Source organism: Oncorhynchus gorbuscha, linkage group LG21 (assembly GCF_021184085.1).
Source record: "Oncorhynchus gorbuscha isolate QuinsamMale2020 ecotype Even-year linkage group LG21, OgorEven_v1.0, whole genome shotgun sequence".
Taxonomy (NCBI): Eukaryota; Metazoa; Chordata; class Actinopteri; order Salmoniformes; family Salmonidae; genus Oncorhynchus; species Oncorhynchus gorbuscha.
The window spans coordinates 27,648,277-27,675,357 of record NC_060193.1 but is presented as its reverse complement, the minus strand read 5'-3'; the positions used below and the strand labels follow the sequence as shown (position 1 = coordinate 27,675,357).

Genomic DNA, 27,081 nt, shown 5'->3' with positions numbered 1-27,081 from the left:
GCAGATTGAGGCAAACGGAGAAAGAGAGGAGACAGTGAAATGGAGGAAGAGGGGACAGGAAGAGACAGAACATGAGTATTGAGTTTTGGGGGTCGAAAGAAAACTAGCGGGAGCAGAAAGACAATGAGGACAAAGACGAAGGAAAGGCGAACATGTCCCCCCCCCTCAAATCCCGTATGACACATTACAACCATGGCTGAAACAGCTCCATCCCTTTACAGCTGTAGAAGCCCAGATCACACGGTAACATTCTCAGAGGGCCGCCCGTCAGATCCTATCGATTTTCTCACTTCCATTTCCTGGGCAGCTGATCTGATGGGCACTCCTATTCCTATGGAAAGTTTGTGGTCGTACGCACATCCTTAAAAAACATAGGTGCTATGGCTAATAAAGAATACTAGCATAGAACAAGAAGGCCCACACTGTCAAAGCTCCCAATTCACTGGTTTATGGACAAGGTTTCGATCGTCTCAACCCTGTCCACATGGCCCATTCATTCGTCATGCAGTGTTCACATGGAGCTAGCTAGCTTTGCGTCCCAGCACACATACACACACAGGATACACACACTCTGTCGTCTGTGTAGTTAATAGGCCATCTAATGGAGTCCGTGGTGGCGTTTTGCGCTAGAGCCAACTCGATAATTGCACTACCGTATGTGTACTATACAGCCTCAGCCGGGGCCCAAGCTAACATCTCAGCACTGGTTTTAACAAGCCAGTAGCCCCTCTGCCACTCAACAGGACAAGGGGACGGGACACAGGCAAGCGAACCCAAATGTACATTTCTCCTGCAATCCGGAGCAACAAAAAAGCTGTGAGCTACCCGTTGCGAGACACTTTGACCATGACAAGAAATGCTTCGATGGTTTAAAGGAGAACATACTTTTTCATGTGTTCGTTTTTACCCTGATAGAAGACTAGATGCCACAGAATGGGGGAATTCATCACTTCTCCTGCGTGGACCCCAATTTGGAGGCTGTGGTTTGGGGTGAACTAAGATCCTTAGAAGCCCCTCCTATGCACAGGGTCTCTCAAACCTCACCTCGAGGAGCCCGTTCCGGACAAATTTTCCCCTTGGGACAGATCTAGGGTCAGCTTCCCTTACTACAATCTTAACCTTACCTGAGGGTCAGCTTCCCCTCCTACAATCTTAACCTTACCTGTTAGTGGTGGAAATGCAAAACTGACCCAAGATCAGTGTCTAGGGTCAACGTCACAATACTCTGTGTACCACCAGCCATTACATTTGGTATATTCAGGTACTAGCACACCTGATTCAACTAATCAAGAGCTTGATGATTGGTTGACCCATTGAATGATGCTGGTACTAGAATAGATCAAATGAGTATAACTGGCATCTGGTACTCGAGAAGAGATTCGGGAAACACTGGCCTTCATGAGTGGAAAGTATTGCAGCAAGACGTCAGCAGTGTATGTTGGGCAGGTTGCGCCGTTGAAATAAGTGAATGTCTGCATTCCTAACACCAGGGGGAGTAATTGAGATCATTCCTTGAAAATGTACAGCTTCTAATAGTGTTACTGAGTGGACTGCAATTAGTATATTCTAATAGCAAGTGTTACTGAGAGGACTGCAATTAGTATATTCTAATAGCAAGTGTTACTGAGTGGACTGCAATTATTCTAATAGCAAGTGTTAGTATATTCTAATAGCAAGTGTTACTGAGTGGACTGCAATTAGTATATTCTAATATCAAGTGTTACTGTGTTACTGAGTGGACTGCAATTAGTATATTCTAATATCAAGTGTTACTGAGTGGACTGCAATTAGTATATTCTAATAGCAAGTGTTACTGAGTGGACTGCAATTAGTATATTCTAATATCAAGTGTTACTGAGTGGACTGCAATTAGTATATTCTAATATCAAGTGTTACTGAGTGGACTGCAATTAGTATATTCTAATAGCAAGTGTTACTGAGTGGACTGCAATTAGTATATTCTAATATCAAGTGTTACTGAGCGGGCTACTCTAGCTCAATAAATAAAGACAAGTTCTATTGTAGTGCCATTGTCAAACATGAGGATATATTCACTTCAGATATTCCTTGATATCTAGGGGAAGTTTTGAGGCTGTATTCCTAAAATGTCAACGTAAAAATACCAATGCTCTTAGGCATGGTCTCCAACCCCACCTTCATATTTGCATTCCTCTACATGTCTCCACCCTCTTGTAGAAATGACTTTCTATATCAATAAAGAGAAAATACAAATCAAATATACTGTATATTAGAAGACCACTACTTTGAAATCACAGAATGTTAGAAATTCATTCTAGGTTACATAATTCGATATGTGTTATCAAAGGGAGCGCTGGTCATTTAGGATGGAAATGAAATGGAAGATGCAGATTTTGCCATGTTCTCATTAAGCCATCTGAGAGGCCCAGATGGACACACACACACACACACACACACACACACACACACACACACACACACACACACACACACACACACACACACACACACACACACACACACACACACACACACACACACACACACACACACACACACACACACACACACACACTATCTCGCTCTCACACACACCCACACACACACCCACACACACGTAAGTAAATGCATCCTGTCTGTAGATACATAATGGATTGGAGAGAGGTTAAACTCTGTGTACAGACAGTGAACAGATCACTGTGCTCAAAGGAATTGGGCTGCCCATGTTAAAAGCCCTCATCCCTCCCACCTATATTCCATCAGGCCGAACTCATCGTGAATATTAACTTGAGCCTGGGGGTTGAGGATAATAGACTAGACAAGGTGCTTCCTAGCAGCACAAGTGGGTGAGAGGGATAGTACACGAGGAACAGAGTTTTGAATGGGCTTTTTGTACGGAGGTTATTAGCCTAGCTTCCACTAGCTCGTTGTGGCTCCGGGCTTAATGGACTTCAACAATTGGTTTTCACTGGGTTGTATTTTATGTGGGGATCTCAAAACGAAGGGGTGTCAGCTCGGTTGCCATTCTGTTTCTGCGTGACGATGATGAACGACTTGGCTGAAGCAGAAACAGAGTGATAACTAAGTTGAAGTTATGACTTTGCAGTTGGCTTACCTTGTTCTTTCAGGCATGACAGGTTGCATGATGAGTAAGGAACGAGGTTTAGGCTACTTGACCCAGGGACCCTAGTTACACTATATCCTACAACCAGGGCCGAGTTGTTCCTGGACAGGTCCTATGGTCAGGAAAAAACGTATCTCTGTCTGGGTAGTAGAACACGCTCTCACACCCTTCTATCTGCCTCTTTCTCCTTCTCCATCTCTGTTCTAGAACACGGATGATCTGTTGGTAGCATCTGCTGAGTGTCCCAGCGATGACGAGGACTTGGAGGAGTGCGAGCCTGGAAATGGTGAGTCCACTCTGGGGGTTCTGTGTCCACTACAGGGGTTCACCAGCCCTACAGAGACCCACAACAGAAACAGCTAGCTCCCCTTACCCACTTTGTTCTACTACTGTGACCTCATGACCTCCCACATGCAGCCCTGATTGGTCAGATGTGTGCCCACTCTGGTTTCTTATTGGTTAAGGTTCAAAGCTGTGAACTGACAGTTCCCGAGTTTCCCGAGCCAGCTGGTGCTAGGCCAGCTGTTGCACCAATCAGCCACTCCGTTCCTAACGATTCCGGACAGGTTCAACATTGAACTCCTCTTGACTGTCTGCCTCACAGCGGGCCCGGAGTTGAGCGACGTCGGAGTGAACGGAAAGGTCAAAACGAACTTCTGAGAGGGGATGGAGAGAGCCTGTGAAAAGGGCAGGATGTTGACTGTGGTTTCAAGACATAGTGCGCTGGCTGGTTGCCAGGGAACTGCCAAGAACTCTTACATGAATCAGAATGCTAAGACTGCCAGAGCTAATATCTCTACCGGGCGTGTTTCTGTGTTTTCCAGAAAGCTCAAATCAAACGCGTAGGCTAAACCACCTAGGAGGTCTAGAAATAACTCTAGCCTAGGAAATAACCTTTATAAAACCATCAGGAACATTTTTTTAACGTTCCGTTTTTTATTATATTCATGTTTTTATTTGATGTGGAGTAGAACTCATCCTGGATTATTACATTACGTTTTGACTATTTTGATTCAGTAATGTCAAGGCGACTTTAAAAATCAAATGAAATGCTTATTACACTTTAAGTGGGTGAAATATTCTACACTCCATCGATTATCTGTGTGGTTTCACTGTAGGTGGTGGAAGCTGAAATTGTCTTCTTATCAGAAGCAGTTTTTGGTGACTGACTGCTGCCCAAAAGTAATCTCTCTAGAGAGAAGAGCAACACACACGCCTCCAGATAGACACTAGTCTGTCTCTGACCATCACCCCCGAGACACCACAACAATCATACAGACAGGACAGGATTATCCCTCCTACCTATAAGACCGTGAAAGACACACACACACACACACACATTGCAAACCCACACACAAAATCTCTCCCTCTCTCACTCACTTTCTCACACACACACACACACACACACACACACACACACACACACACACACACACACACACACACACACACACACACACACACACACACACACACACACACACACACACACACACACACACACACACACACACACACACACACACACCCCTCACCCTCCTAGTCAGGTTTCGTATTGTAAACCAGTGGCAGTCGGTGCCATATAAGATGAGGGAAGACAATCTTCTTTTTTTATCAGCATGGACTTATTTTTATTACTGCATATTGGATGACTGTCATTCATATTCCATTCACCAAGCTCAATGTAACATCGATAGCTATAGGCTACTATATGATACTTGAATGTTCCCTATACCCATCATGAGGTTGCTACAATCTAGCCTATGAATGAAAGTTTACAAAGTAGGGGCACAGTTCGAGGGATTTTTTTTTCGTAATCAGGGTAACAGACTGCCTTGTACTCTCTTGCCTGCATCTAGCAGATCTAGGGTGTAATCTTTAGTCCAACATTTGCAAATGATAGTTTCTGTTGGACAAATTCAGATATGTTTATCCCTGTTCCATTCCATTTGCTTCCGTTTAAGAAACGTTTTTCAACAGAATCGGCTGAATGAATACACCCCTGATCACACACAACCACAGTTCACTTTCACAGCAGCCACATACAAAACAGCATGATCCCTTTGCTCGTTGTCATTCCTTCTTGCATCTACACTCTCTCCTCCTCTCTCACCTGGACTTCAGTGAACAACACCAGCGGTCTGTGACCAGGCAAAAAAAAACATTCTAAGTCAAACCTAATAGGTTATAAAAACGAATGCATTAGTAAACCAGCTACAATCATGCAGAACAGTGTACAGTTAGCAAGCAGTTTAGCAGTTACACCAGCTGGCCCCAGTGGAAATAAGTTAATAAAACCAAAAGTTTACCATGACTTGAAGTTCCAGTGTTAGGTAGCCATAGCCAGCTAGCTAACATTGCATCCCTCTTGAGCTGGGTGTTTGAGTAGACTAAACTAGCCAGCTGCATTCGCTTGCAACTTGAAAGTGAAAAAAATACTATGAAATTTTATATCTCTTTGAGTCATATACTCACATTTTCATGCACTGCAGTGCTACAGTAGCTAGCTGTAGCTTATGATTTCGGTACTAGATTCATTTTGTGATCATTTGATTGGGTGGACAAAATGTCAGTTCCTGCTGCTAGAGTTCATGCTGCAACCTTCATTCCAAAACAATGTGGTTTAATCAATTATTTGGTGACGGGAATATATTTAGTCTAGTTTTATTTCAAAAAGTGTAACTTTTTACATTTCTCTATTTTCATTTTTATGAAATTCACTGAGAAGGTCCTGCCCTTCCTCCTCTGGGGAGCCTCCACTGCTGTAAATCTTAAGGACAGTCACAGCCACTAGTCATGATCTGATATGAGCCAATGACTGGGGAGATCTACCTCTCATGTCAGCCGACTGTGGAGCCCTGCTCCATCCATTTCTATTGGAGCTGCAGCAGGAGACCTGTACGAGACGGCCTTGATTTGTCTCTGAAATGTGGGATGGAGCACTAATGAGGATTTGACATTGATCAATACCGTTAGCTCCCTACTGTAACAAGCAGCTGCTCCGCTCTGGCAAGGTTTGTTCATGTTTTTCTTTTCTCAGGCCTTCTTGGCTCCACGGCTATGTTCAGTAGTAGTAGGGATAGTAGAGTTGAAATTGTAAAGGAGTGTTGGTGTTTCTGTTGATTCACTACAGTCGAGAGCATTTTGTTCTGCCGGTTTTGTTTTATTCCTCCCTTTAAAAGGTGTTTGTGTTTCCTTAGAGGAAAGTGCGGGAAGCTCAAACCATTGTTTTGTTGTCGTTGTTTTTGTTGTAACTCTCTGATGGCTTTTCTAACGGGAGACAAGTCCAAAGAGAGATACAGGCACACACACACACACACGCGCACGTACGCACGCACGCACGCACACACACACACAGACAACAATAAAGAAGGGGAGACAGAACTAGGATGGCGACATAGAGGGAGAGGAGTGAGTCGGATCATAGAAGAAAGAAGGGGCCGCAGCCGAGGGGGAGGGAGAGAGAGAGAGGGAGCCAGATTCCACATCTTGGAGGAGTGACTGGCATTGAGATGTGCGTCACGTCCCCTTACTCTCCAAAGAGAGAAAGAGCGGAGGAGAGAGAGGGGAAAAAAAGATAGAGAGAGAGAGAAATGTGGGGATCCCTCCGATTAGTTTTCTATCTGCCCTGCCTGCCTCTCCCACCGGGCTAATTAATCTTTGGCCTCGTTAGGCTTGCTGTAATTACATCATCCAACAAGCCTGGATTTGGTTTCGCTCACTTTTAATGAGCCCCAGCCAGAATAGGGAAAATACATATCAGGGATCCCTTTAACAAAACCCTGCTATCTACACTGCAGCATCAGCTTTGGAGGAGTCAGACACACACACACACACACACACACAGACAGACAGACAGACAGACAGACAGACAGACAGACAGACAGACAGACAGACAGACAGACAGACAGACAGACAGACAGACAGACAGACAGACAGACAGACAGACACGCAGACAGACAGACAGACAGACAGACAGACAGACAGACAGACAGACAGACAGACAGACAGACAGACAGACAGACAGACAGACAGACAGACAGACAGACAGACAGACACGCAGACAGACAGACAGACAGACAGACAGACAGACAGACAGACAGACAGACAGACAGACAGACAGACAGACAGACAGACAGACAGACAGACAGACAGACAGACAGACAGACAGACTTACAGACAGACAGACAGACAGACAGACAGACAGACAGACAGACAGACAGACAGACAGACAGACAGACAGACAGACAGACAGACAGACAGACAGACAGACAGACAGACAGACAGACAGACTTACAGACAGACAGACAGACAGAGACAACACAGCTAGCTCCAGTCTACTCTCTCTAGCCTGCTAACAATCTGCCTCTTGCTGTTTGAGTTTTTATTGTCTTTGATGTCTTTTGTTTTTACATTGTTGTTGTTTTCCCTTGTTCTTGTCTTTTTATCTTTTATAATTTTTATTGGTTGTTGGCACAACGGGTGGGTAGTTGTTTTGGTTGGGTTGGAAAGGGATGGTGGCTTGGAGTTGGTGGAGATAGGGGGGGGGGCTGTGGGAGCGTCTTGGATGGTTGAGGGGTAGCTCTCGGGGGGAACTCTGGTTGGGGACGGCGGGTGGCCTGGCAGTTGGGAGCGTTTGGGTCGGTGGGTGAGAGGTCGCTGGTTTGGGTCCCTGAGTCGAATGGGTGGGGGGGATCTGATGATTTGCCCTTGGGCAGGGCGCTTGATTCTGGTTTCTCCTGTGGGTTGCTCTGGATGGGAGCACCAGTTAGATGACTGGAATGTAATGTAAATATTGAGCAGCATCACTGCAGGAAGAGTGCATGTTTTAATATTCCATTTTTTTTAAACGACAACAAAAATCGATCTGTTTCTCTCGCTCGAACTTATTTTTCCCTCCGTCACTCCCAATTTCTTTCCCTCTCACTTTTTCATAATCTCTCCCTTTCTTGCCTTGTTCCTTTTCTTCTTCTTTTCTCTCCCCCCTCTATCTCTCTGCCCCTCCCCCCTTTCTTTCTCTCTCTCTCCCCCTCTTTTATCCATTTACCCTTACAGTAACGTCTCTTGAGAGGGACAGGTGACAGGGTTATCACAGAGCACCATGTCAGTGAGATCGAAAGTTCAGTTCCCCGGCCAGACCTGCTCTGAGACAGCAATAAATAATTCATCATCAAACTTCCCCCTTTAAAGAACAAACGGTGAGAACGAAGTAATGGGATTGAAAATCCCAACCCAGCCCCTTTAACTTCTCATAGACAGCACTGCAGCCCCCCCTGTGGACAAACGGATCCATTGAGCTCAATGTATGGTGATGTTGATATATTTCATATCACCTTAGCTAGATTATATACCCTCTAGACTCTATAGCTATAGCCATTTTGGGTCATACAGGGCAATGAAAAATGATCACATTGCCTGTAGCAATATCTTCCTTTTCCTCTTGCGTATATATTATACAGTGTCTAAATAAAGATTTTCCTCGGAAGCCAATCTGTGCAGGTTTATACGTTGCGTATATTTCCATAAGTCAACAGAGACTAGAGTTGAGGCATTTTCTTGATATCAATATATGATATTGGGTGTCTTATGAGGTACTTAAAATCCAATATGTTCACTGAGACAGAATATCAAGCAGCTTCAGCTCTTCAATCTCCTCATGTGGACAAAAACACTGTAGCAATATCCTATTAAAAATAAATTCATGTTCAAGAAATCGCATTAAAAATGTAATTACAAAATAATAATAATATTACTGAACAAAAGATAACGGGGGTCCATATATGTCTCCAGCCAGCACACGATGTTAGCACGGTCCGGATAACCGGAATCGCCATGGGATGTCTAACCACAACTGTGAACTATTTTTTAACAAATTTCGCTTGCCAGATTTGTTTTTCCTCTTTGTTCAATAATTAGACTGTGGATTTCAGTATGCCCGGCAAATACTTCATTTGGATGAAACATATATGTCCCTTGTTTTTTAAGTACCATTGTAGATTAAGAAAAGTAATCATAACAAACAAAAAACATCGTAGTAGATATGTTAGAGAGAGATGAGAAAACACTGACTGTCAATATGTTAGAGAGAGAGATGAGAAAACACTGACTGTAGATATGTTAGAGAGATGAGAAAACACTGACTGTAGATATGTTAGAGAGAGAGATGAGAAAACACTGACTGTCAATATGTTAGAGAGAGAGATGAGAAAACACTGACTGTCAATATGTTAGAGAGAGAGATGAGAAAACACTGACTGTAGATATGTTAGAGAGAGAGATGAGAAAACACTGACTGTAGATATGTTAGAGAGAGAGATGAGAAAACACTGACTGTAGATATGTTAGAGAGAGAGATGAGAAAACACTGACTGTCAATATGTTAGAGAGAGAGATGAGAAAACACTGACTGTAGATATGTTAGAGAGAGAGATGAGAAAACACTGACAGTAAATATGTTAGAGAGAGAGATGAGAAAACACTGACTGTAGATATGTTAGAGAGAGAGATGAGAAAACACTGACTGTAAATATGTTAGAGAGAGAGGTGAGAAAACACTGACTGTAGATATGTTAGAGAGAGGTGAGAAAACACTGACAGTAAATATGTTAGAGAGAGGTGAGAAAACACTGACTGTAAATATGTTAGAGAGAGAGGAGAAAACACTGACTGTAAATATGTTAGAGAGAGATGAGAAAACACTGACAGTAAATATGGTAGAGAGAGATGAGAAAACACTGACTGTAAATATGTTAGAGAGAGGTGAGAAAACACTGACAGTAAATATGTTAGAGAGAGATGAGAAAACACTGACTGTAAATATGTTAGAGAGAGATGAGAAAACACTGACTGTAGATATGTTAGAGAGAGAGATGAGAAAACACTGACTGTAGATATGTTAGAGAGAGAGATGAGAAAACACTGACTGTAAATATGTTAGAGAGGGATGAGAAAACACTGACTGTAAATATGTTAGAGAGGGATGAGAAAACACTGACTGTAAATATGTTAGAGAGAGATGAGAAAACACTGACTGTAAATATGTTAGAGAGAGATGGAAAAACACTGAGAGTAAATATGTTAGAGAGAGAGGAGAAAACACTGACAGTAAATTTGTTAGAGAGAGATGAGAAAACACTGACTGTAAATATGTTAGAGAGAGATGAGAAAACACTGACTTTAAATATGTTAGAGAGAGATGAGAAAACACTGACTGTAAATATGTTAGAGAGAGATGAGAAAACACTGACTGTAAATATGTTAGAGAGAGATGAGAAAACACTGACTGTAAATATGTTAGAGAGAGTTGAGGAAACACTGACTGTAAATATGTTAGAGAGAGATGAGAAAACACTGACTGTAGATATGTTAGAGAGAGAGATGAGAAAACACTGACAGTAAATATGTTAGAGAGAGAGATGAGAAAACACTGACTGTAGATATGTTAGAGAGAGAGATGAGAAAACACTGACTGTAGATATGTTAGAGAGAGAGATGAGAAAACACTGACTGTAGATATGTTAGAGAGAGAGATGAGAAAACACTGACTGTAAATATGTTAGAGAGGGATGAGAAAACACTGACTGTAAATATGTTAGAGAGGGATGAGAAAACACTGACTGTAAATATGTTAGAGAGAGATGAGAAAACACTGACTGTAAATATGTTAGAGAGAGATGGAAAAACACTGAGAGTAAATATGTTAGAGAGAGAGGAGAAAACACTGACAGTAAATTTGTTAGAGAGAGATGAGAAAACACTGACTGTAAATATGTTAGAGAGAGATGAGAAAACACTGACTGTAAATATGTTAGAGAGAGATGAGAAAACACTGACTGTAAATATGTTATAGAGAGATGAGAAAACACTGACTGTAAATATGTTAGAGAGAGATGAGAAAACACTGACTGTAAATATGTTAGAGAGAGATGAGAAAACACTGACTGTAAATATGTTAGAGAGAGATGAGAAAACACTGACTGTAAATATGTTAGAGAGAGATGAGAAAACACTGACAGTAAATATGTTATAGAGAGATGAGAAAACACTGACTGTAAATATGTTAGAGAGAGATGGGAAAACACTGACTGTAAATATGTTAGAGAGAGAGGAGAAAACACTGACTGTAAATATGTTAGAGAGAGATGAGAAAACACTGACTGTAAATATGTTAGAGAGAGATGGAAAAACACTGAGAGTAAATATGTTAGAGAGAGAGGAGAAAACACTGACAGTAAATTTGTTAGAGAGAGATGAGAAAACACTGACTGTAAATATGTTAGAGAGAGATGAGAAAACACTGACTTTAAATATGTTAGAGAGAGATGAGAAAACACTGACTGTAAATATGTTAGAGAGAGATGAGAAAACACTGACTGTAAATATGTTAGAGAGAGATGAGAAAACACTGACAGTAAAAATGTTAGAGAGAGATGAGAAAACACTGACTGTAAATATGTTAGAGAGAGATGGGAAAACACTGACTGTATATATGTTAGAGAGAGAGGAGAAAACACTGACAGTATATATAGTAGAAAGAGATGAGAAAACACTGACTGTAAATATGTTAGAGAGAGATGAGAAAACACTGACTGTAAATATGTTAGAGAGAGATGAGAAAACACTGACTGTAAATATGTTAGAGAGAGATGAGAAAACACTGACTGTAAATATGTTAGAGAGAGTTGAGGAAACACTGACTGTAAATATGTTAGAGAGAGATGAGAAAACACTGACTGTAAATATGTTAGAGAGAGATGAGAAAACACTGACTGTAAATATGTTAGAGAGAGATGAGAAAACACTGACTGTAAATATGTTAGAGAGAGATGAGAAAACACTGACTGTAAATATGTTAGAGAGAGATGAGAAAACACTGACAGTAAATATGTTATAGAGAGATGAGAAAACACTGACTGTAAATATGTTAGAGAGAGATGGGAAAACACTGACTGTAAATATGTTAGAGAGAGAGGAGAAAACACTGACAGTACATTTGTTAGAGATGAGAAAACACTGACTGTAAATATGTTAGAGAGAGATGAGAAAACACTGACTGTAAATATGTTAGAGAGAGAAGGGAAAACACTGACTGTATATATGTTAGAGAGAGAGGAGAAAACACTGACAGTATATATGTTAGAAAGAGATGAGAAAACACTGACTGTAAATATGTTAGAGAGAGATGAGAAAACACTGACTGTAAATATGTTAGAGAGAGATGAGAAAACACTGACTGTAAATATGTTAGAGAGAGATGAGAAAACACTGACTGTAAATATGTTAGAGAGAGATGAGGAAACACTGACTGTCAATATGTTAGAGAGAGAGAGAAAACACTGACTGTAAATATGTTAGAGAGAGATGAAAACACTGACTGTAAATATGTTAGAGAGAGATGAGAAAACACTGACTGTAAATATGTTAGAGAGAGATGAGAAAACACTGACTGTAAATATGTTAGAGAGAGATGAGAAAACACTGACAGTAAATATGTTATAGAGAGATGAGAAAACACTGACTGTAAATATGTTAGAGAGAGATGGGAAAACACTGACTGTAAATATGTTCGAGAGAGAGGAGAAAACACTGACAGTACATTTGTTAGAGAGAGATGAGAAAACACTGACTGTAAATATGTTAGAGAGAGATGAGAAAACACTGACTGTAAATATGTTAGAGAGAGATGAGAAAACACTGACTGTAAATATGTTAGAGAGAGATGAGAAAACACTGACTGTAAATATGTTAGAGAGAGATGGAAAAACACTGAGAGTAAATATGTTAGAGAGAGTTGAGAAAACACTGACTGTAAATATGTTAGAGAGAGATGAGAAAACACTGACTGTAAATATGTTAGAGAGAGATGAGAAAACACTGACTGTAAATATGTTAGAGAGAGATGAGAAAACACTGACTGTAAATATGTTAGAGAGAGATGAGAAAACACTGACTGTAAATATGTTAGAGAGAGATGAGAAAACACTGACTGTAAATATGTTAGAGAGATGAGAAAACACTGACTGTAAATATGTTAGAGAGAGAGGAGAAAACACTGACTGTAAATATGTTAGAGAGAGATGAGAAAACACTGACTGTAAATATGTTAGAGAGAGATGAGAAAACACTGACAGTAAATATGGTAGAGAGAGATGAGAAAACACTGACTGTAAATATGTTAGAGAGAGGTGAGAAAACACTGACAGTAAATATGTTAGAGAGAGATGAGAAAACACTGACTGTAAATATGTTAGAGAGAGATGAGAAAACACTGACTGTAGATATGTTAGAGAGAGATGAGAAAACACTGACTGTAGATATGTTAGAGAGAGAGATGAGAAAACACTGACTGTAGATATGTTAGAGAGAGAGATGAGAAAACACTGACTGTAGATATGTTAGAGAGAGATGAGAAAACACTGACAGTAAATATGTTAGAGAGAGAGATGAGAAAACACTGACTGTAGATATGTTAGAGAGAGATGAGAAAACACTGACTGTAGATATGTTAGAGAGAGATGAGAAAACACTGACTGTAGATATGTTAGAGAGAGATGAGAAAACACTGACTGTAAATATGTTAGAGAGGGATGAGAAAACACTGACTGTAAATATGTTAGAGAGAGATGAGAAAACACTGACTGTAAATATGTTAGAGAGAGATGGAAAAACACTGAGAGTAAATATGTTAGAGAGAGAGGAGAAAACACTGACAGTAAATTTGTTAGAGAGAGATGAGAAAACACTGACTGTAAATATGTTAGAGAGAGATGAGAAAACACTGACTTTAAATATGTTAGAGAGAGATGAGAAAACACTGACTGTAAATATGTTAGAGAGAGATGAGAAAACACTGACTGTAAATATGTTAGAGAGAGATGAGAAAACACTGACTGTAAATATGTTAGAGAGAGATGAGAAAACACTGACTGTAAATATGTTAGAGAGAGATGAGAAAACACTGACTGTAAATATGTTAGAGAGAGATGAGAAAACACTGACTGTAAATATGTTAGAGAGAGATGAGAAAACACTGACTGTAAATATGTTAGAGAGAGATGAGAAAACACTGACAGTAAATATGTTATAGAGAGATGAGAAAACACTGACTGTAAATATGTTAGAGAGAGATGGGAAAACACTGACTGTAAATATGTTAGAGAGAGAGGAGAAAACACTGACTGTAAATATGTTAGAGAGAGATGAGAAAACACTGACTGTAAATATGTTAGAGAGAGATGAGAAAACACTGACAGTAAATATGTTAGAGAGAGATGAGAAAACACTGACTGTAAATATGTTAGAGAGAGAGGAAACACTGACTGAGTTAGAGAGAGAGGAGAAAACACTGACTGTAAATATGTTAGAGAGAGATGAGAAAACACTGACTGTAAATATGTTAGAGAGAGATGGAAAAACACTGAGAGTAAATATGTTAGAGAGAGTTGAGAAAACACTGACTGTAAATATGTTAGAGAGAGATGAGAAAACACTGACTGTAAATATGTTAGAGAGAGATGAGAAAACACTGACTGTAAATATGTTAGAGAGAGATGAGAAAACACTGACTGTAAATATGTTAGAGAGAGATGAGAAAACACTGACTGTAAATATGTTAGAGAGAGATGAGAAAACACTGACTGTAAATATGTTAGAGAGAGAGGAGAAAACACTGACTGTAAATATGTTAGAGAGAGATGAGAAAACACTGACTGTAAATATGTTAGAGAGAGATGAGAAAACACTGACAGTAAATATGGTAGAGAGAGATGAGAAAACACTGACTGTAAATATGTTAGAGAGAGGTGAGAAAACACTGACAGTAAATATGTTAGAGAGAGATGAGAAAACACTGACTATAAATATGTTAGAGAGAGATGAGAAAACACTGACTGTAGATATGTTAGAGAGAGAGATGAGAAAACACTGACTGTAGATATGTTAGAGAGAGAGATGAGAAAACACTGACTGTAGATATGTTAGAGAGAGAGATGAGAAAACACTGACTGTAGATATGTTAGAGAGAGATGAGAAAACACTGACAGTAAATATGTTAGAGAGAGATGAGAAAACACTGACTGTAGATATGTTAGAGAGAGATGAGAAAACACTGACTGTAGATATGTTAGAGAGAGAGATGAGAAAACACTGACTGTAGATATGTTAGAGAGGGATGAGAAAACACTGACTGTAAATATGTTAGAGAGGGATGAGAAAACACTGACTGTAAATATGTTAGAGAGAGATGAGAAAACACTGACTGTAAATATGTTAGAGAGAGATGGAAAAACACTGAGAGTAAATATGTTAGAGAGAGAGGAGAAAACACTGACAGTAAATTTGTTAGAGAGAGATGAGAAAACACTGACTGTAAATATGTTAGAGAGAGATGAGAAAACACTGACTGTAAATATGTTAGAGAGAGATGGGAAAACACTGACTGTAAATATGTTAGAGAGAGAGAGAGAAACACTGACTGTAAATATGTTAGAGAGAGATGAGAAAACACTGACTGTAAATATGTTAGAGAGAGATGAGAAAACACTGACAGTAAATATGTTAGAGAGAGATGAGAAAACACTGACTGTAAATATGTTAGAGAGAGTTGAGGAAACACTGACTGTCAATATGTTAGAGAGAGATGAGAAAACACTGACTGTAAATATGTTAGAGAGAGATGAGAAAACACTGACTGTAAATATGTTAGAGAGAGATGAGAAAACACTGACTGTAAATATGTTAGAGAGAGATGAGAAAACACTGACAGTAAATATGTTATAGAGAGATGAGAAAACACTGACTGTAAATATGTTAGAGAGAGATGGGAAAACACTGACTGTAAATATGTTCGAGAGAGAGGAGAAAACACTGACAGTACATTTGTTAGAGAGAGATGAGAAAACACTGACTGTAAATATGTTAGAGAGAGATGAGAAAACACTGACTGTAAATATGTTAGAGAGAGATGAGAAAACACTGACAGTAAATATGTTATAGAGAGATGAGAAAACACTGACTGTAAATATGTTAGAGAGAGATGGGAAAACACTGACTGTAAATATGTTAGAGAGAGAGGAGAAAACACTGACTGTAAATATGTTAGAGAGAGATGAGAAAACACTGACTGAAATATGTTAGAGAGAGATGGAAAAACACTGACTGTAAATATGTTAGAGAGAGATGAGAAAACACTGACTGTAAATATGTTAGAGAGAGATGAGAAAACACTGACTGTAAATATGTTAGAGAGAGATGAGAAAACACTGACTGTAAATATGTTAGAGAGAGAGGAGAAAACACTGACTGTAAATATGTTAGAGAGAGATGAGAAAACACTGACTGTAAATATGTTAGAGAGAGATGAGAAAACACTGACAGTAAATATGTTAGAGAGAGATGAGAAAACACTGACTGTAAATATGTTAGAGAGAGATGAGAAAACACTGACTGTAAATATGTTAGAGAGAGATGAGAAAACACTGACTGTAAATATGTTAGAGAGAGATGAGAAAACACTGACTGTAAATATGTTAGAGAGAGATGAGAAAACACTGACTGTAAATATGTTAGAGAGAGATGAGAAAACACTGACAGTAAATATGTTATAGAGAGATGAGAAAACACTGACTGTAAATATGTTAGAGAGAGATGGGAAAACACTGACTGTAAATATGTTCGAGAGAGAGGAGAAAACACTGACAGTACATTTGTTAGAGAGAGATGAGAAAACACTGACTGTAAATATGTTAGAGAGAGATGAGAAAACACTGACTGTAAATATGTTAGAGAGAGATGAGAAAACACTGACAGTAAATATGTTATAGAGAGATGAGAAAACACTGACTGTAAATATGTTAGAGAGAGATGGGAAAACACTGACTGTAAATATGTTAGAGAGAGAGGAGAAAACACTGACTGTAAATATGTTAGAGAGAGATGAGAAAACACTGACTGAAATATGTTAGAGAGAGATGGAAAAACACTGAGAGTAAATATGTTAGAGAGAGTTGAGAAAACACTGACTGTAAATATGTTAGAGAGAGATGAGAAAACACTGACTGTAAATATGTTAGAGAGAGAGGAGAAAACACTGACTGTAAATATGTTAGAGAGAGATGAGAAAACACTGACTGTAAATATGTTAGAGAGAGATGAGAAAACACTGACTGTAAATATGTTAGAGAGAGATGAGAAAAGATGACTGACTGTAAATATGTTAGAGAGAGATGAGAAAACACTGACTGTAAATATGTTAGAGAGAGATGAGAAAACACTGACTGTAAATATGTTAGAGAGAGATGAGAAAACACTGACTGTAAATATGTTAGAGAGAGATGAGAAAACACTGACTGTAAATATGTTAGAGAGAGATGAGAAAACACTGACTGTAAATATGTTAGAGAGAGATGAGAAAACACTGACTGTAAATATGTTAGAGAGAGATGAGAAAACACTGACTGTAAATATGTTAGAGAGAGATGAGAAAACACTGACTGTAAATATGTTAGAGAGAGATGAGAAAACACTGACTGTAATATGTTAGAGAGAGATGAGAAAACACTGACTGTAAATATGTTAGAGAGAGATGAGAAAACACTGACTGTAAATATGTTAGAGAGAGATGAGAAAACACTGACTGTAAATATGTTAGAGAGAGATGAGAAAACACTGACTGTAAATATGTTAGAGAGAGATGAGAAAACACTGACTGTAAATATGTTAGAGAGAGATGAGAAAACACTGACTGTAAATATGTTAGAGAGAGATGAGAAAACACTGACTGTAAATATGTTAGAGAGAGATGAGAAAACACTGACTGTAAATATGTTAGAGAGAGATGAGAAAACACTGACTGTAAATATGTTAGAGAGAGATGAGAAAACACTGACTGTAAATATGTTAGAGAGAGATGAGAAAACACTGACTGTAAATATGTTAGAGAGAGATGAGAAAACACTGACTGTAAATATGTTAGAGAGAGATGAGAAAACACTGACTGTAAATATGTTAGAGAGAGAGGAGAAAACACTGACAGTATATATAGTAGAAAGAGATGAGAAAACACTGACTGTAAATATGTTAGAGAGAGATGAGAAAACACTGACTGTAAATATGTTAGAGAGAGATGAGAAAACACTGACTGTAAATATGTTAGAGAGAGATGAGAAAACACTGACTGTAAATATGTTAGAGAGAGATGAGAAAACACTGACTGTAAATATGTTAGAGAGAGAGAGAAAACACTGACTGTAAATATGTTAGAGAGAGATGAGAAAACACTGACTGTAAATATGTTAGAGAGAGATGAGAAAACACTGACTGTAAATATGTTAGAGAGAGATGAGAAAACACTGACTGTAAATATGTTAGAGAGAGAGAGAAAACACTGACAGTATATATAGTAGAAAGAGATGAGAAAACACTGACTGTAAATATGTTAGAGAGAGATGAGAAAACACTGACTGTAAATATGTTAGAGAGAGATGAGAAAACACTGACTGTAAATATGTTAGAGAGAGATGAGAAAACACTGACTGTAAATATGTTAGAGAGAGATGAGAAAACACTGACTGTAAATATGTTAGAGAGAGATGAGAAAACACTGACTGTAAATATGTTAGAGAGAGATGAGAAAACACTGACTGTAAATATGTTAGAGAGAGATGAGAAAACACTGACTGTAAATATGTTAGAGAGAGAGAGAAAACACTGACTGTAAATATGTTAGAGAGAGATGAGAAAACACTGACTGTAAATATGTTAGAGAGAGATGAGAAAACACTGACTGTAAATATGTTAGAGAGAGATGAGAAAACACTGACTGTAAATATGTTAGAGAGAGAGAGAGAAAACACTGACAGTATATATAGTAGAAAGAGATGAGAAAACACTGACTGTAAATATGTTAGAGAGAGATGAGAAAACACTGACTGTAAATATGTTAGAGAGAGATGAGAAAACACTGACTGTAAATATGTTAGAGAGAGATGAGAAAACACTGACTGTAAATATGTTAGAGAGAGAGAGAAAACACTGACTGTAAATATGTTAGAGAGAGATGAGAAAACACTGACTGTAAATATGTTAGAGAGAGAGGAGAAAACACTGACTGTAAATATGTTAGAGAGAGATGAGAAAACACTGACTGTAAATATGTTAGAGAGAGATGAGAAAACACTGACTGTAAATATGTTAGAGAGAGATGAGAAAACACTGACTGAGAGTAAATATGTTAGAGAGAGAGAGAAAACACTGACTGTAAATATGTTAGAGAGAGATGAGAAAACACTGACTGTAAATATGTTAGAGAGAGATGAGAAAACACTGACTGTAAATATGTTAGAGAGAGTTGAGAAAACACTGACTGTAAATATGTTAGAGAGAGATGAGAAAACACTGACTGTAAATATGTTAGAGAGAGATGAGAAAACACTGACTTTAAATATGTTAGAGAGAGATGGGAAAACACTGACTGTAAATATGTTAGAGAGAGAGGAGAAAACACTGAGAGTAAATATGTTAGAGAGAGAGGAGAAAACACTGACTGTAAATATGTTAGAGAGAGATGAGAAAACACTGACTGTAAATATGTTATAGAGAGATGAGAAAACACTGACTGTAAATATGTTAGAGAGAGATGAGAAAACACTGACTGTAAATATGTTAGAGAGAGATGAGAAAACACTGACTGTAAATATGTTAGAGAGAGAGATGAGAAAACACTGACTGTAAATATGTTAGAGAGAGATGAGAAAACACTGACTGTAAATATGTTAGAGAGAGATGAGAAAACACTGACTGTAAATATGTTAGAGAGAGATGAGAAAACACTGACTGTAAATATGTTAGAGAGAGAGGAGAAAACACTGACAGTATATATAGTAGAAAGAGATGAGAAAACACTGACTGTAAATATGTTAGAGAGAGATGAGAAAACACTGACTGTAAATATGTTAGAGAGAGAGGAGAAAACACTGACTGTAAATATGTTAGAGAGAGAGAGAGAAAACACTGACTGTAAATATGTTAGAGAGAGATGAGAAAACACTGACTGTAAATATGTTAGAGAGAGATGAGAAAACACTGACTGTAAATATGTTAGAGAGAGATGAGAAAACACTGACTGTAAATATGTTAGAGAGAGATGGAAAAACACTGAGAGTAAATATGTTAGAGAGAGAGAGAAAACACTGACTGTAAATATGTTAGAGAGAGATGAGAAAACACTGACTGTAAATATGTTAGAGAGAGATGAGAAAACACTGACTGTAAATATGTTAGAGAGAGATGAGAAAACACTGACTGTAAATATGTTAGAGAGAGATGAGAAAACACTGACTGTAAATATGTTAGAGAGAGATGAGAAAACACTGACTTTAAATATGTTAGAGAGAGATGGAAAACACTGACTGTAAATATGTTAGAGAGAGAGGAGAAAACACTGAGAGAAAATATGTTAGAGAGAGAGAGAAAACACTGACTGTAAATATGTTAGAGAGAGATGAGAAAACACTGACTGTAAATATGTTATAGAGAGATGAGAAAACACTGACTGTAAATATGTTAGAGAGAGATGAGAAAACACTGACTGTAAATATGTTAGAGAGAGATGAGAAAACACTGACTGTAAATATGTTAGAGAGAGAGAGAAAACACTGACAGTATATATGTTAGAAAGAGATGAGAAAACACTGACTGTAAATATGTTAGAGAGAGATGAGAAAACACTGACTGTAAATATGTTAGAGAGAGATGGAAAAACACTGAGAGTAAATATGTTAGAGAGAGATGAGAAAACACTGACAGTAAATATGTTAGAGAGAGATGAGAAAACACTGAGAGTAAATATGTTAGAGAGAGAGGAGAAAACACTGACTGTAAATATGTTAGAGAGAGAGGAGAAAACACTGACTGTAAATATGTTAGAGAGAGAGAGAAAACACTGACTGTAAATATGTTAGAGAGAGATGGAAAAACACTGAGAGTAAATATGTTAGAGAGAGAGAGAAAACACTGACTGTAAATATGTTAGAGAGAGATGAGAAAACACTGACAGTAAATATGTTAGAGAGAGAGAGAAAACACTGACTGTAAATATGTTAGAGAGAGATGAGAAAACACTGACTGTAAATATGTTAGAGAGAGATGAGAAAACACTGACTATAAATATGTTAGAGAGAGATGAGAAAACACTGACTGTAAATATGTTAGTGAGAGAGGAGAAAACACTGACAGATATATAGTAGAAAGAGATGAGAAAACACTGACTGTAAATATGTTAGAGAGAGATGAGAAAACACTGACTGTAAATATGTTAGAGAGAGATGAGAAAACACTGACTGTAAATATGTTAGAGAGAGATGAGAAAACACTGACTGTAAATATGTTAGAGAGAGATGAGAAAACACTGACTGTAAATATGTTAGAGAGAGATGAGAAAACACTGACTGTAAATATGTTAGAGAGAGATGAGAAAACACTGACTGTAAATATGTTAGAGAGAGATGAGAAAACACTGACTGTAAAATTTTTAGAGAGAGAGGAGAAAACACTGACTGTAAATATGTTAGAGAGAGATGAGAAAACACTGACTGTAAATATGTTAGATACTGAGATTAAATATGTTAGAGAGAGAGAGAGAAAACACTGACTGTAAATATGTTAGAGAGAGATGAGAAAACACTGACTGTAAATATGTTAGAGAGAGATGAGAAAACACTGACTGTAAATATGTTAGAGAGAGATGAGAAAACACTGACTGTAAATATGTTAGAGAGAGAGAGAAAACACTGACAGTATATATAGTAGAAAGAGATGAGAAAACACTGACTGTAAATATGTTAGAGAGAGATGAGAAAACACTGACTGTAAATATGTTAGAGAGAGATGAGAAAACACTGACTGTAAATATGTTAGAGAGAGATGAGAAAACACTGACTGTAAATATGTTAGAGAGAGATGAGAAAACACTGACTGTAAATATGTTAGAGAGAGATGAGAAAACACTGACTGTAAATATGTTAGAGAGAGATGAGAAAACACTGACTGTAAATATGTTAGAGAGAGATGAGAAAACACTGACTGTAAATATGTTAGAGAGAGATGAGAAAACACTGACTGTAAATATGTTAGAGAGAGATGAGAAAACACTGACAGTAAATTTGTTAGAGAGAGATGAGAAAACACTGACTGTAAATATGTTAGAGAGAGATGAGAAAACACTGACAGTAAATATGTTAGAGAGAGATGAGAAAACACTGACTGTAAATATGTTAGAGAGAGATGAGAAAACACTGACAGTAAATATGTTAGAGGGAGATGAGAAAACACTGACTGTAAATATGTTAGAGAGAGATGAGAACACACTGACAGTAACTATGGTAGAGAGAGATGAGAAAACACTGACAGTAAATATGTTAGAGAGAGATGAGAAAACACTGACAGTAAATATGTTAGAGAGAGATGAGAACACACTGACAGTATATTGTATGGAGAGATGAGAAAACACTAACAGTTAATATGTTAGAGAGAGATGAGAAAATACTGACTGTAAATATGTTAGAGAGAGATGGAAAAACACTGAGAGTAAATATGTTAGAGAGAGATGGAAAAACACTGAGAGTAAATATGTTAGAGAGAGAGGAGAAAACACTGACAGTAAATATGTTAGAGAGAGATGAGAAAACACTGAGAGTAAATATGTTAGAGAGAGAGGAGAAAACACTGACTGTAAATATGTTAGAGAGAGAGGAGAAAACACTGACTGTAAATATGTTAGAGAGAGATGAGAAAACACTGACTGTAAATATGTTAGAGAGAGATGGAAAAACACTGAGATTAAATATGTTAGAGAGAGAGGAGAAAACACTGACTGTAAATATGTTAGAGAGAGATGAGAAAACACTGACTGTAAATATGTTAGAGAGAGATGAGAAAACACTGACTGTAAATATGTTAGAGAGAGATGAGAAAACACTGACTGTAAATATGTTAGAGAGAGAGGAGAAAACACTGACAGTATATATAGTAGAAAGAGATGAGAAAACACTGACTGTAAATATGTTAGAGAGAGATGAGAAAACACTGACTGTAAATATGTTAGAGAGAGATGAGAAAACACTGACTGTAAATATGTTAGAGAGAGATGAGAAAACACTGACTGTAAATATGTTAGAGAGAGTTGAGAAAACACTGACTGTAAATATGTTAGAGAGAGATGAGAAAACACTGACTGTAAATATGTTAGAGAGAGATGAGAAAACACTGACTGTAAATATGTTAGAGAGAGATGAGAAAACACTGACTGTAAATATGTTAGAGAGAGATGAGAAAACACTGACTGTAAATATGTTAGAGAGAGATGAGAAAACACTGACAGTAAATTTGTTAGAGAGAGATGAGAAAACACTGACTGTAAATATGTTAGAGAGAGATGAGAAAACACTGACAGTAAATATGTTAGAGAGAGATGAGAAAACACTGACTGTAAATATGTTAGAGAGAGATGAAAACACTGACAGTAAATATGTTAGAGGGAGATGAGAAAACACTGACTGTAAATATGTTAGAGAGAGATGAGAAACACTGACAGTAACTATGGTAGAGAGAGATGAGAAAACACTGACAGTAAATATGTTAGAGAGAGATGAGAAAACACTGACAGTAAATATGTTAGAGAGAGATGAGAACACACTGACAGTATATTGTAAGAGATGATAACAGTTAATATGTTAGAGAGAGATGAGAAAATACTGACTGTAAATATGTTAGAGAGAGATGGAAAAACACTGAGAGTAAATATGTTAGAGAGAGATGGAAAAACACTGAGAGTAAATATGTTAGAGAGAGAGGAGAAAACACTGACAGTAAATATGTTAGAGAGAGATGAGAAAACACTGAGAGTAAATATGTTAGAGAGAGAGGAGAAAACACTGACTGTAAATATGTTAGAGAGAGAGGAGAAAACACTGACTGTAAATATGTTAGAGAGAGAGGAGAAAACACTGAATGTAAATATGTTAGAGAGAGATGAGAAAACACTGACTGTAAATATGTTAGAGAGAGATGAGAAAACACTGACAGTAAATATGTTAGAGAGAGATGAGAAAACACTGACTGTAAATATGTTAGAGAGAGATGAGAAAACACTGACAGTAAATATGTTAGAGGGAGATGAGAAAACACTGACTGTAAATATGTTAGAGAGAGATGAGAACACACTGACAGTAAATATGGTAGAGAGAGATGAGAAAACACTAACAGTTAATATGTTAGAGAGAGATGAGAAAATACTGACTGTAAATATGTTAGAGAGAGATGGAAAAACACTGAGAGTAAATATGTTAGAGAGAGATGGAAAAACACTGAGAGTAAATATGTTAGAGAGAGAGAGAAAACACTGACAGTAAATATGTTAGAGAGAGATGAGAAAACACTGAGAGTAAATATGTTAGAGAGAGAGGAGAAAACACTGACTGTAAATATGTTAGAGAGAGAGGAGAAAACACTGACTGTAAATATGTTAGAGAGAGAGGAGAAAACACTGAATGTAAATATGTTAGAGAGAGAGGAGAAAACACTGACTGTAAATATGTTAGAGAGAGATGGAAAAACACTGAGAGTAAATATGTTAGAGAGAGAGGAGAAAACACTGACTGTAAATATGTTAGAGAGAGATGAGAAACCACTGACTGTAAATATGTTAGAGAGAGATGAGAAAACACTGACAGTAAATATGTTAGAGAGAGATGAGAAAACACTGACTGTAAATATGTTAGAGAGAGATGAGAAAACACTGACTGTAAATATGTTAGAGAGAGATGAGAAAACACTGACTGTAAATATGTTAGAGAGAGATGGAAAAACACTGAGAGTAAATATGTTAGAGAGAGAGGAGAAAACACTGACTGTAAATATGTTAGAGAGAGATGAGAAAACACTGACTGTAAATATGTTAGAGAGAGATGAGAAAACACTGACTGTAAATATGTTAGAGAGAGTTGAGAAAACACTGACTGTAAATATGTTAGAGAGAGATGAGAAAACACTGACTGTAAATATGTTAGAGAGAGATGAGAAAACACTGACTTTAAATATGTTAGAGAGAGATGGGAAAACACTGACTGTAAATATGTTAGAGAGAGATGAGAAAACACTGACTGTAAATATGTTAGAGAGAGATGGAAAAACACTGAGAGTAAATATGTTAGAGAGAGAGGAGAAAACACTGACTGTAAATATGTTAGAGAGAGATGAGAAAACACTGACTGTAAATATGTTATAGAGAGATGAGAAAACACTGACTGTAAATATGTTAGAGAGAGATGAGAAAACACTGACTGTAAATATGTTAGAGAGAGATGAGAAAACACTGACTGTAAATATGTTAGAGAGAGAGGAGAAAACACTGACAGTATATATAGTAGAAAGAGATGAGAAAACACTGACTGTAAATATGTTAGAGAGAGATGAGAAAACACTGACTGTAAATATGTTAGAGAGAGATGGAAAAACACTGAGAGTAAATATGTTAGAGAGAGAGGAGAAAACACTGACAGTAAATATGTTAGAGAGAGATGAGAAAACACTGAGAGTAAATATGTTAGAGAGAGAGGAGAAAACACTGACTGTAAATATGTTAGAGAGAGAGGAGAAAACACTGACTGTAAATATGTTAGAGAGAGAGGAGAAAACACTGACTGTAAATATGTTAGAGAGAGATGGAAAAACACTGAGAGTAAATATGTTAGAGAGAGAGGAGAAAACACTGACTGTAAATATGTTAGAGAGAGATGAGAAAACACTGACAGTAAATATGTTAGAGAGAGAGGAGAAAACACTGACTGTAAATATGTTAGAGAGAGATGAGAAATCACTGACTGTAAATATGTTAGAGAGAGATGAGAAAATACTGACTATAAATATGTTAGAGAGAGATGAGAAAACACTGACTGTAAATATGTTAGTGAGAGAGGAGAAAACACTGACAGTATATATATAGAAAGAGATGAGAAAACACTGACTGTAAATATGTTAGAGAGAGATGAGAAAACACTGACTGTAAATATGTTAGAGAGAGATGAGAAAACACTGACTGTAAATATGTTAGAGAGAGATGAGAAAACACTGACTGTAAATATGTTAGAGAGAGTTGAGAAAACACTGACTGTAAATATGTTAGAGAGAGATGAGAAAACACTGACTGTAAATATGTTAGAGAGAGATGAGAAAACACTGACTGTAAATATGTTAGAGAGAGATGGAAAAACACTGACTGTAAATATGTTAGAGAGAGAGGAGAAAACACTGACTGTAAATATGTTAGAGAGAGATGAGAAAACACTGACTGTAAATATGTTAGAGAGAGATGGAAAAACACTGAGAGTAAATATGTTAGAGAGAGAGGAGAAAACACTGACTGTAAATATGTTAGAGAGAGATGAGAAACCACTGACTGTAAATATGTTAGAGAGAGATGAGAAAACACTGACTGTAAATATGTTAGAGAGAGATGAGAAAACACTGACTGTAAATATGTTAGAGAGAGATGGAAAAACACTGAGAGTAAATATGTTAGAGAGAGATGAGAGAAAACACTGACTGTAAATATGTTAGAGAGAGATGAGAAAACACTGACTGTAAATATGTTAGAGAGAGATGAGAAAACACTGACTGTAAATATGTTAGAGAGAGATGGAAAAACACTGAGAGTAAATATGTTAGAGAGAGAGGAGAAAACACTGACTGTAAATATGTTAGAGAGAGATGAGAAAACACTGACTGTAAATATGTTAGAGAGAGATGGAAAAACACTGAGAGTAAATATGTTAGAGAGAGAGGAGAAAACACTGACTGTAAATATGTTAGAGAGAGATGAGAAAACACTGACTGTAAATATGTTATAGAGAGATGAGAAAACACTGACTGTAAATATGTTAGAGAGAGATGAGAAAACACTGACTGTAAATATGTTAGAGAGAGAT

The 27,081-nt window shown here is 37.4% G+C and overlaps 1 protein-coding gene across 9 annotated transcripts in view; it reads left to right on the top strand.

The window, feature by feature from the left end:
- Positions 1-27,081, top strand: part of LOC124008799 (neurexin-2-like) — a 1,096,959-nt gene that overhangs the window by 1,027,471 nt on the left and 42,407 nt on the right. For all 9 annotated transcript variants that reach the window (XM_046320364.1, XM_046320362.1, XM_046320358.1 and 6 more), the window contains one exon: positions 3,311-3,389. In XM_046320364.1, the coding sequence (XP_046176320.1) occupies positions 3,311-3,389 (79 nt within the window). The remainder of the gene's footprint in view (positions 1-3,310; positions 3,390-27,081) is intronic.